Below are 12,633 nucleotides of genomic sequence, written 5' to 3' on the forward strand. Positions count from 1 at the left end.
CTATGGCTGGAAGCACAAGAAAGGTCCCTAATACTCAGTTTATCTGGGCAAAGGAGAGTCTCAAAACCAAACAGGTCTGTACACTATCAGCACCAGAAACACTGATAATTCTGGGAATCACACTTCTAGTTTTACCTCTTTAAAGGAATAAGAATTTAAGTACTGTAATGTTAGCAATCCTAAACTGCAAAGAAACACTCCTTCAGCCACAAAACAAAGTCAACTCCTTATTTCTCTGTACCGAGCACAAAAGCAGCACATAGAAACATGAGTTTCCCTGGAACAAACCAGTCAAATTCATTCAAATCTTCCTGAAGCACAACAGGGCAGAACCCATTCCTGTTCCCAGAGCTTATTACAGTAACATGACTAAACATGCTCAGCAGTCCAATGTGATAGGATGCATCCATTTGCTGATGCCAGAGGAAGATGCATGTCTCTTCTACATGGCACTGCTCTCACAGGCTGCTTTTCAAAAGATGTTTTGAAAAGCGACCTGCTGTGTACATTCTTAACAAGTCATAGTATCACCGGCTGTACAAGTGTTTGACCTCTACTTGCTATGCACTGTGGACAAAAATCTGACATCAGCTTATTCCAACCTTAGTAACACCAAACTACTTCTGCAAAGCTGGCTGGAACAGACTACAACAAGGCACCAATAAACTCCCAGACGGACCCCTGGAGTGCTGAAAGTGCAACTAGTTTAGTACATGAGCCCACGTGTTTTAAATTTGGGTTGGTTTAATCCAAGTAAGTAACCTGATTAAAATGGGAGTCTTCTCTGGAGGTCTGATTTCTAGATGTTTCCATTACTCCATATGCTTTTATGCTGTATAAACATAACGAATGATACATACATCACTTTTGGGATAATTTAAAAATTCAGTTTAAAACTACAACACAAGTCATTCAAGGCAACAGAACTAAATTACTTTGAATGGTTAAGAATCAGCAACTGTACTTCGTTTCAGTCTTGGAAAGGTGGCATACTGAATGGGTGACATCTTTCTATTCCCAGTTTCTTCTTCTAATTTCCTAATTTCAGAACCCTGACATTTGTCATTTTTACGTAAAGACCTAAACCAAAAAAGGAGAGAGATGGGTGTGACTTGACTATGACGGTTTAAAACACATATTAAAGCTAGGAACATATCTGCTTCTAAACTGAACAACCAGAGGAAGACCCCTGAATATGTGTAAATACTTGCACCTATATCACCTAGCAAATAAATCAATAATTTGTCTCTCATATGCAAAGCAGGAATTTATGAGAGCTGCCCAAATGCTGCTTTGCAACCAAAGCTGTCTGTTTATAAGGAGACACCTCAGCAGGAGCAGTGCAGGTTCCCAGCATGCCTCTACCTTGGTATCTGGAAAGGCTCCACTATGGGGTAAGAAGATAGTTATAATTAAACATTTATACTGAGGTAGTGCTGTGCAGGTTGATTCCACAGTGTGTTAGGTGGCTTTTCAAAACTCAGTAATTGAATGCTGATCCTTGCCCCGAAGAGTTTACAGAGTAGGAAATCAAAGCATAACACTTGGCACCTGTATACCAGAAATTAAACAAAGACCACCACCAGTTCACTTCCTGGGTCTTTGGACTGGGCAGCTCACATAAACATCCATTACCAGAAATGGTAGAAATTTTTAAATCAGCAGCCTGGACTGTCCTAATCCACATCTGTGCCGTTCTGTTTGAATTAGTAGCTGGGACAGTAACTACAGCATGCAATTTGCACATGCTGCTGGCATCTTCTTGTCCAATGTAGATTATTTTTGGCCCAAATACTTTTTAGCAATCATTTTGAAAAGACAGCGAGCACACAAACGGAAACATTTACTGCAAGTCAGTCGATTCAGGCCATGCAAGCACAAGAGCAGCTGCCAACACACGAGGTCTAAAGTCAGGCAACAGCAGATCCTTCTGTCCTGAATCTCCAGGACAACCCCAGGGAGGCATCAATACACCTACAATGCAGTGCTAGCACACGTCGGCTCTCGGGCAGGCCATGGCCACATGCAAGGCTGTGGCCTATGTGGCGTTGCAATGCCACTAACCCACATCTTTTTCTATGGAGATTAGGGTTACGCAATGGTGCAAATAAAAACTCTGGCCCCAAACATACAGGGGCCATCTCTGTCCCAGATCCATCCTTGGGGAGAATTCTCTACACTCCCCTTTTCCTGCAGGGAAGGACAGGAATGAGAAGGACACATCCTCCTCCTAGTCACCAGAGTGAATACACTTGAGAAAGTAAAACGTCTAGGATTTAAGAAAAGGACACTGCAATGGCCACACTTTCAATGATGCCCAAAACCTGGATGGAAGAATTTAGTCAAAATAGACCATTACATTGCAAATTCAGTTTGCTGTTTATCAAACAAGCTCCTAAAACAGATGCACTGACTTTGTAACTACACCTGTAGGAATTTCAAACTCCAAAACAATACAAAGACACTATTAGTATTTCAGGTTTTTTTAAAGTTTCCTGGCATCTTTCATGCTATGAATGCTCAAGAGCTATCAGCTGTATATACCCCATATAAAGTCTTAGTCCAGAGAAGCCTGAAAGAATTTTGCTGTTGATTCAAATGAAGACACATTTTCACTTCTACCTACTATTTACGTACCTATTGATTTATTAAACGTGGAACAGCAACTGTAACAGGGCATGATCTGGGTTCACCTTTGTCCACTTAATTGTTCTGTGAACACCTCAACTTTCGTTTGTTGGCTTCTGAGCATTTAAAATTAGTAATCTTACCATTTATTTCTAACTTCTTTCCTTTCTCGAGGGAAAAGGGAACCATGGAAAATCCTCAGTCACTAGATTTAAAGAGCTTACAAGTTCCAAAAGCTTTGCAAGTAGAGATTGGGAAATGCTTGAAACTGCAGTTACTGAGGCTGCAGAGTTTACAGAATCCACCAGATCCTTCCTGCAGAGTTTATAATCTGCATGGCTTCCTCCCAAGGTAACCAGCACCCACTCTGAGGTATGGATCATTTCCCTCACCCCCTGCTTTAGTTGAACACTGTGATCACTTCAAGCTCAGCAAAAAGACACTGCCATTTCAAAAAAAGGAGGAATGGAGAGAGAGGGTGGAGAACATTCCTCCCATAAAGTGTAGGTAACACTGATCTGAAAATAAATTCCTCACTTTTTGAACAAAACCAGAGTTTCCAACAACAAAGCAGGTTTACACCAGGGAATCAGGGGGACTGTGAAACAGCTCTCTTTGCCCTTTTGCAACATGGATAGTCAGGCTCCTGACAGTTCAGAGACTGACAGAAGATCTTACCAAGCACAAAAGACACCTATCTGCTGTAAAGGCTAGGAAGTTGTCCCAAGACTTGTTCCAGAAACTGCCACTGACCACAGTCTTGAACTTTACTTGGAAATATAGTGGGATGTACTTAGCAACACCTGGCTGGGCCATCTAATAAGCAAGGAGAACAAATGATACCTGCAGTGGTTAGAAAAACAGACCAAAAGAAATATACTCTCCAACTAAATACAAGACACAAGCTACATCTCTGTAGGGAAGCATTTGTTACTGCACTCACAGTTCTTCCCTTGGAAAATAAAGACAAACCACACAAATGGAAGCCCTTAGTAATCCAGCTACAGCTCCTCTACAGCTGGCTTCTATGGCATGTGCTTCCACTTCCTGAACCTTCAGTGTCTTGCTTAGAAAGCAAGACTGCTTCTGCAGCCCGCCCTCCCACCCAAAAGAACAAGGAGGTATACACAGCTAAGTATGTGAGTTGTGCTGCGAGTTATCCAGCTGAAGACCAATTAAGGATACCTTAATGCTTTTGGGGAGAAGGAGGGGATGAAGCAGGAAAGCACATGCACAAGACACCACAGACACCTTGTGTGTTTCCTCAATACACTGGCAACTGCATCAACATCAGAAAAAAAAATGCACACATGAATGAGGAACCGCACACAGGTATTCATTAACCTGGCTGCTTCTTATGTTCTCAAAACACAAAGAGCAATCAGATGTGATGAACTTAATTTAATGAAGAAAATATAGCATGTGTAACAAAAAGAGGAACTTCAACTAGGCTCTTTCCCTTACCCAAAACTGTGAGTGGTCCAAATTAACAAGGAAGTAGTGCTGCTTATTGGCGCAAAATCCAAAGCATTCTCCCTTATCCAAGCCCTAATGCTACCAGTGTGAAGGAGTCCAGCCTGAGCACAGCAACGGAATTTATTGCTGTGATGCAAGAGCTCTGAGCAAAGCACTCCCAATACTGATACACCTGAACACTGACATCACCTGCTGTATGAAACAGGACTAACAAGGGCTCCAGTTAAAGCCAGCTAATCACATACGATAAAAGCAAAGGCCAGCTACACTTCAACATGAACTTTTTGCTTCTCTCATCCTCAGACAGGAAGCACATACCTAAATTAACTAAAAAAAGGTTTGTCAACGGCTGATCATCCTCCATTTTCAAAGGACAGATGATGCAAGCCCCCATTCCCGTAACACCTACGAGTACATTTGTGCTGTTTCAAGAAAGCACATGCTAACACCTGTTGAAGTATCGACCAGGAGATGCCAAGGGGAGAAGTTCTACATGTATGAGAGACTGACAATTCCACTATTAATCATAAAATACCTTTCTCTTTTATAACTAAATTAACAAGTTACTTGGACACATCAGCACAGAAAATTCCCAACATGCTTAACACAGTTTTTACTGGAAGTGACTTGAAAGTCTAAATTCCATTTTTCAAAGCTGACAGAAATTACACTGAGAAGTCACTTGGCCATTGTGTGCAAGCACCTTTCCCACACTTTTTCAGAGCTCTACACAAATAACATCCCTTGTGCATATGGATCTTCAAAGAAATTTCAGACAGCAGGATGTGGGGATGTCTTCTTCAAAAGGAAAAGGATCTCTCAAAATCCTGAGATTATATAAGGAAATAAGTAAATAGGATTAAACAAAAAAAAACATTTTTACTCAGGAAGGTTAGATACAGGAAAATGAATTTGAAAGTTGCATTCCACATGCTTCTGTGGGAAGATCTGCAAAGGAGACAGGAGAGGTCATCAAGGCCTGAAAGGCCTCCTTCTCTAATGGTCCTTGGAATACCTGTTTTAGCTCAGAAGTCTAACAGTGCCCTGGGGGATTTTGACAGTTTTTCTTTTCCCTTGCTGTAACACCTCTGTGGATGCCTGGGTCTCTGCAGATGAATCCTATTGTTGAAACAGCTGCCTCTCTCTCCATCTTTAAAGAGGTATTCAGATTCCCTTAGCCTTACTTAGTTGAATCACTCTGAATAAACAGTCACCACCCATCAACTACGTATTTTTGTAAAGCACCTAGTCAAAGGCAACCACCTTTATTGATTGCTAGGCTGACCAACCCGAAAGCTGAAATGCTATTATTAAAAAAAAAAAAAAAAAAAAAAAGGAAAAAAAAAAAAAGGCAGGATACACCTGAAGGCCTGTGTTGTTTCTAAAGGAAGCACAGGTCCAGGCGTTGCTCAGTGACATCAGGACAATTCCTCTCTGACTTCAGGAGGCTGTTCTAACAGGTTTCATACCAGCACAGCCATGAGCCAAGTATCCCACTGACTCTTCTCCCTTTTGTCCAGGCCCTTTTCCTTGCTCTGACCCTTTTCTGCCGCAACATGAGCAAGCCACCCAACAGGAGCCCACAGCATATGCCCTAGCTGGCAATTATTTCTACTTTCAACATTTCATAATAAAGCATTAGCACAAGCTCTAAATAAGTTTTGTCACCCTGCTCCAAGTAAAATGCTGAAGGAAGGAGGGTAAGATGCTGCGGTACTGCTGTCTCAGAAGTTCACACTCTTTAAAGTCACTGGCCCTCAAATGTTGCTATTCAAAACAGAGTGGTATAGGGTGAGGTGGAGGGAACACCTTCAGGTGGGAAAAACATCACTGGCAGACATCAAAGATAAGCCATCATCAGATTTCTTGCACCAAAGAAGAACAAAGAGTCAATGCTCCTGAAATTCCTGTTCAGAAGTACCCCAGAACAGAGCCAGCACTTCCCACCTCAGCCAACCTCACCTATGTTCATCTGTAATCAAACCCTGATAACCAAACCTGGCCTGGCAAAGCTCTGCAAGTTTCAAGCCTGTCCTGGCTCCACACAAATAGCAAATTTTTCACAGTATCACCAGAGACTACTGACATTCCCAAAGATACCCAAGTCCTGCCTTAGGAAATCACTGCCTGTAAAGATTCTACTAAAAGTGCAGCGGGGAGGAGGGGGAAGCCACAGCTCCCATAGGTACTGGTTTATGTAGTATATTAAAAAGAAAACAACAACCAACCAAACAAAATAAAACAACGCACACAGAGAAAGGATTCCTCATATGCCTCCCCAAAGAATATCTGCTTTAACTGCTGAACAACAACTAGTCAAGTGAAATCTCCTACCCCAAAGCAAGCAAAAAGCTGTTGCATGGTCTCAGAAGGCAATTCCTTCTCACCCTCAAAGTTTACATCTGCTCCTTCAGACACTTTCCAGCAAAGCTGCAGGGTACCTGAGCACTCCATCCATAATAAAGCTGTTCTCAAAAAACCATGAAGCAGTTCCTGGCCCTTTTCCAAGCTGTAGAATACTGTTGAAAAGGCATATTTTGAAGCTGTAACCCTATGACTGTCCATCTTGCTTGTATTTAGAAAGAAGGTAAAAGACAGAGCAACAAGCATTCTCACTACCTACAGGAGGACAAAAAGCAGCACTGCCATCCTCCTCTACAGACAATTATCTCCCAAGAAAGAAGCTACCACATCAACAAGGCAGCCGTCGCAAACTGGTCCAGTAACACAGTCCAATAATACACTCATTTCAAAACAACCTTTATCGTGCTGAGAGAGGAAGACATGATTTCACATGTTTTAAGAGTGTACACCTAAAACACAGATTTCCAAACTCAGGCATCATTCATCAAAAAGTTAAAAGGGGCTTTTTCCACACATGCATAGATTTCAGACTAACAGGATTTACTTGTTTTCCGCCTGTTCCCGGGGAACCTTTGCAGTCTCTTTTTTCCCAAGACTGTCCCTACAGGCTGCTATCCAACATACATCAGATGTTCCTGGAGCAACAGATAACTCTGGAAGGACATTTGCAAAGGGCACAGATCGAGGGCTCGATGTTAGTAAAATCTAGGCATACTAGGGGGAGGGTAGAATTACTCTTATATGTAGGTAACTTGAACATTTGACACAGTCCCCTGGAAAGCTTTACTTATACATCTAAGTGTTATTTTTCAGAGGTCTTACTAGCAAAAGGTGTATTTTAAGTCAATTAAAAATTATTGCAACTTAAAAAGTGAATCCCTTTCAAAAACACTCAGGTTAATTTTAGCATCCTTCTGTTTAGCTGCTTAGCAACACTTATCCTATGACCTTCTAAGCACCACCTACTTTTACAAGGGATAATGAATATAACCAAAGGGATTTATCTGTATGTTTTTAATCTATACAATGTAAGTACATCAACAGTTTTTATTTAAATGAGAAATCCAATCCAACAGAGAGCAATTCAAACAATTTCTATTTAGGAAGAAAGTTTCACAGACTAAAGTCAAGCTACTGCTATGACTGTAGTGTTACTTCAACATAGGCAAAGTGATAATATCCTTAAGAAGTGAGGAAAGCACTACAGAAGTCAATGTTTGTACACCTTGGGAAGCACTGCACTTGTCTTTGGTACCAAAAGAGATCACACATATTACTAACAGCTAATGAAGAAATTCAGTTTTCCCAGTTTTGAAATTTCAAGTTATCTCCCAATCCTCAGAATCATTTGGTCAGATGGTCACTGAATATTGTAAAGAGTTAAGAATGGGCACACAACCTGTGTGAGCTGACTCAGAATAAGGTGCTTCATTCCACTGAAATCTGTAAGTAAAGCTTCAAACACCCAGCTCCAGGTGGGGAAAAAAAAAACCAAACCAAAAACCCAGAAAAACAGTCAGCAAATACCCTCTTATACTATGTCTTAATACCAAGCCAAATATATATATATATATTCTTTAGGATTGTTAGTTATCAAAAGAAATGTGTATGAGTGGCTACATATATAATCACTTCTGATAGGCAAAAACAGCAGTTTGACAACTAGATGCTGTCTGGGAAATGAATGCAGAATAAAAGTTTACTCGATTGCACCTAAAGGATGATGTTTTACCAACTACATGGTATGAATTCAGCTCCAAATACAGATGGCAGGAGGAGGAAGGTGAGGGAGCAAAAGAGGCCACACTCGGTCGAGAACAGCTGCCCCGCAGCATGAGAGGGTGGATTCGTCCCTGCTGGCAGGTGAGGGAGAGCCCTGGTACTCTGATTGATTGGATGATGGATTCATGCTGTTTCTGGGTTTCTAACAAACAAAAGGGCCTATTCTTTCCTGGATGTACCCAACTCCCGTTAAGGCTAATCGGCATTATGCAGGCACACCAAGAAAAGACTATATACCCTTAAGTCTTCAAAGAGAAAATTAAAACCTAAAACAAATATGGCTGGCCTGACCCTGAGTCACTGCATCCCTTTCACGCACGCTGACCCTGTGGAAAACAGGAACTGCGGTAACAAAACTCGGTGCTTGTGTCAAAACGACCGACCTCAACGAAAAACTTCAGCCATCATAACAGCTGTCTACTGTGCACTGTAGGGGTGACAACACGGCGTTATTTAGCAACTGCTCCTGTTGTTAATAAGCAATTTCTTTTCCAAGGCATGGGGCTGGATGTTGGAACGGTCGGAAACATCCACCGCATTTGCTGTCTCTCCCCTAGACCACTGCCCCCAAATCACACTGAACTAGATGTTTACTTTCTCAAGTAAGTAAATACACTTGATCTTATCTCCAAGAGAAGACAGGCGAAAGAGGGAGTTGGAATTAAAACTGAATGGTTGGTCTCCCCCCCCCCGCGCCTTCCCTCCGGCAATCAGTCCAGTGGCTCCCGGGCAGGATGCTGGCTGCTCGGCGGGCAGGACCAGAGCATCAGCTACGGCCGGACACCGCGGCGCGGCCGTGGGAGGGCGGCGGGGCAAGGAGGCGCCCGGGCCTCTGCGGGGTGCGCAGCCGAGCACAGCGGCCCGGGCAGGGAAATGTGCTGAGCCAGGAGAAGCGCTCTCCTCCTTCTGCGCAACACCGCGAGGATGCCGAGCAGGTGAAGATATCGCGGCCGAGAGGTGAAACGGGGAAAAATATTTAAAAACGAAAAAAAATAAAAAGAGAAAAAAAACCTAAGCGTGCGTGCGGAGGGAGGCGGGGGAGAAGTGCAGGGAGAAGAAGCCAAAGGAAACTTATCTGCGACATGACAAAGTTCAATCCACCGCCCTCCCTCCTCTGCTGAAAAAAAAAAGTTGCAGCATCTCGGCGCGTCCCGCTCCCCGCCCGGCCCGGCTCGGCCCGCGACCCCCGCGCCCCTCACCGTGGGCGGATGGCGCGGGGGGGATGCCGAGCCCGTGCGATCCGAACCGGGCAGGAGGAGCTACCTCGCATCCTCAGCGCGGCCCCCGCAGCGCCGCCGGGGGAGTCCGGCCCGTAGCAACGGCGATGGGGAGGGAGCGCAGTCAGTCACCCAGAGACGAGCTCGGCCGGCTCCCATCCGCACCGGGCACCGCGCCGGGGGGGCGGCAGCCGCGCCGCCCCAAACTTTGTTTGCACCCCAAACACCGCCACTGCGGGAAGGGGGTCACCTCTGCCTCACCGCTACCCCTCCCTCCAAGATGGGGCTGAGGGGGGCGAGGGCCCGGACACCCCTCCTCGGCTTCGGATGCTGCCCGGCTCCTTCCTGTAGTGGTGACGCCGCCCAGGCGTCCCTGCCCGCCGCTGGCCCCGCCGCGCAGGGATGTGTTCCTGGCACCGCACAAAGGCAGCGGGACGGGGGGGACCCACGGGGGGCAGCGCCCCCCACCCTCCCCGGGCACGGCTTCCCCCCGCCCCCGCCGCGCAGGCCGGGAGGGGAAAGGACACGCACGTCCCTACCGGGACGGGGGGGGGGGGAACGCGGGGGGGCGGGTGGAGAAAGTGGAGGAAAGGCTAAAAAAATCAAATAAAGTAAGGAAGCGGGGTAAAGAAGAGAGGGGAGAAGTACCAGGGTGCCGAGGAAAGGCAAGCACGGCCGTCCGGCCCTGCCGGGGGAGCGGAAAGTCAGCGGAGAGATGCGCGGCGCAAGCCGGCTCTACCTGCGAAGAAGGGGCGCCTTCATCCCAACTTCCCAGCTCCGGCGCGGCCCTCCCAGCCGGGAACAGCGGGCAGGGGCCGCCGCGGGACCCGCCGCCACCGCCGGCAGGAAAATAAACCCGAAGGAAAAGTTAAAAGGCAAGCCCAGGAGACGGGGGCGAGCCGGGCTAGAAGATGTTGCTTCCTCGCAGCCCCATCCAAATTGTGGCGGTGGCTGGTTAAAAATAAACTTTGCAGCAGGAGGGGGGGGATGATCTGGCCGGATTCCTGAGCTCAGACGGTTTAATATGGATGAGCATCAGGTCCTGAAGGCAAAACGCCGCGGCTGGTGCCGCTGGTTGGTAGAAAGTCTGCAACAGGGAAGGGAAAAAAAAAAAAAAAAACCAGGAGCCGCGGAGGGAGGAGAGGAGAGGGAGGAGCGGGGGAAGGGAAGAGGGAGGCTGCACGAACTCATCATCATCTCCACCGCTGCCAGCCAAACTTTTTCCTCCTTTTTTTTTAAAGGAAACTTTTTCCCCCCTGTAACAAGCACTTCATTTTTTAAGTAAGTCGCACGACCAGCCGACACGCTGCAACGTCCTCACCCCCGCGCCTGCCCCCTCCCAGAAGTTTATTTTTCCTCATCTTTCTGCCCCCCCTTAGGAAAAAGAAAAGAAGAGGAAAAAAAAATAGATCCCTCCGGAGTTAAGGCACGCTCCTGCCCTTTGTGAGGGAGCGCGTCGGCCGGGCAGCCCCGCGGTACTTACGCCGGACTTTGCTGGGGCTGGGCTGCTTGCGCCGCGACATGCCGGGAGGATGGGCCGCCGGGGGGGCGCGGGGGCGCGCCGGGGGGAGCGCGCACGGGAGGGAGCCGCAAACTTGTTCCGGAAAAAGGAATCAAAATGGCGTTTCTGTGGATGTGCAAAGTTCATCAACTCCGCGCTAACTTCCCGTCCTCCGCGCCTCCCTGGGGGGGAGAGATGGGCACGGTTAGGGACCCCGCCGCGCCGCGCTCCGCGGGCGCCCCCGCCCCCTGCCCGCCCCCGCGCTGCCCCGCGCACCCTGATAAGGAGACACATCACGTGTCGCTCCGGCTCCTCTCCCGGGGACGCGCTACCGCGGCAGCAGCAGCCTGTTGCAAATAGCATCTCCAACTCGCCCTCGTCGCGGGGAGGGAGGGGCGCCTCCAAGGAGAGGAGTGAGCACAACTTTCCCCCCCACCCTTCCTCCGTCCCTCCCTTCTCCGCCCGGCAGCGCAGCAGCGGGATGCCCCGGGCAGGCGCGGGGGGAGCGGGGGGGCGGCCAGGTGCCACGCGGCGCCCCGCGCCCTCCCGCTGCTCCGGCGGCCGCGCCCGCGGGGCTCTCCCGGGCGGGCCTGGCCGGCCGCGCTCCCGGCCCGGCGAGCGTGTCCCCCGCAGCCGGCCGCTCTCCGGGCTCGGGGCCGGAGCGCATCCGGAGCCGCCGGTGGCGGTGCCGCGCTGCCGGCTTTAAGGAATTCACCGGGGCTCTCCGTTGGCCGTGGAAATGTCTGTGCATCCTCCTCCTCCTCCAAGCTCGGTGCCTCACCAGGTACAGCGGCCTCAGGCAGCAGCCCGCTGCTCAGCGTGCAGGAGTCAGCTTCTGGTTGTGTTTGTTTGTTTCCTCAGAAACTTTTCGTCCTTGTGCGATTTGGGTACCCGCAGGGGTCAGTCGTCCATCCAGCCGACGAAACCTAAAGGACACGTTAAATTTAACAGGACCCTGAACATTAGCACAGGAACAGGAGGTGCAAATGCTGTGTCTGATCAAAGGCGAGATGCGGCTCCTTGCACGTACAGGTAGTTACACACTGCACAGCCCCTGTGCACCACGGCACTGCACACACCATCCTTCCGTCACTTCCCTGCAGTGGAAGTTCAAAGGCATAGGACACTCAATAAGTGATGGAGAGGTGCTCAGAGTCATGAGGATTTCACTGGAAAGCCCGTATCAGTTTAGACCTATGTGACAAATAATAAGTACATAAAAACAAAATATCTGGCAATACTCCATCCTGAAAGCTTGATGGGAAAAAAAAAGTAAACCAACTCTGCTTCTGAGGAGTGCCCTAATGAGTATAGAAGGAACCAGCTTACTATTAAGGAAATGGTTATTTACACTGTATCTAGAGCTACTAAAACTAGGCCTTTTAAAGCTGTTATTGGTGAGGTGGAACCTGGAGTCTCTGTTTTTTAAAGAAATCAAGTCATGGCCTCTAGGCAAAAGGCTTGTGCCACCTTACATGGTATCCTATCTCGTGACTGAAAAGGGATTCACATGGAAAAGAAGGCTAAATTCCAAGAATGTGGTAGTAAGCCCTCAACCGACTCTTCTCACAGTCTTGCCTGTATGATGTCATGATTAACTTCATTTGTACCCTTCTTTCAAAGAGTGGATACAGGCATACAAGTCAGGAATACACAGGTCCTGTC

At 47.6% G+C, this 12,633-nt stretch overlaps 1 protein-coding gene across 9 annotated transcripts in view; it reads right to left on the reverse strand.

Annotated features, from left to right (window-relative positions):
• Positions 1 to 11,368, reverse strand: part of RREB1 (ras responsive element binding protein 1) — a 121,967-nt gene extending 110,599 nt beyond the window's left edge. For 2 of the 9 annotated variants that reach the window (XM_085051948.1, XM_085051951.1), the window contains exon 1: positions 10,951 to 11,222. In XM_085051948.1, the coding sequence (XP_084908074.1) occupies positions 10,951 to 10,990 (40 nt within the window). In that variant the 5' untranslated portion in view covers positions 10,991 to 11,222. Of the gene's footprint in view, positions 1 to 9,449; positions 9,971 to 10,115; positions 10,578 to 10,950; positions 11,225 to 11,244 lie in introns of those variants that run through there. The other 7 variants (XM_085051954.1, XM_085051953.1, XM_085051955.1 and 4 more) reach the window with 5 other exon arrangements.
• Positions 11,369 to 12,633: the final 1,265 nt, after the last annotated feature.

The sequence above is a fragment of the Lichenostomus cassidix genome, chromosome 2, assembly GCF_008360975.1.
Source record: "Lichenostomus cassidix isolate B80296 chromosome 2, HeHo_3.0, whole genome shotgun sequence".
NCBI lineage: Eukaryota > Metazoa > Chordata > Aves > Passeriformes > Meliphagidae > Lichenostomus > Lichenostomus cassidix.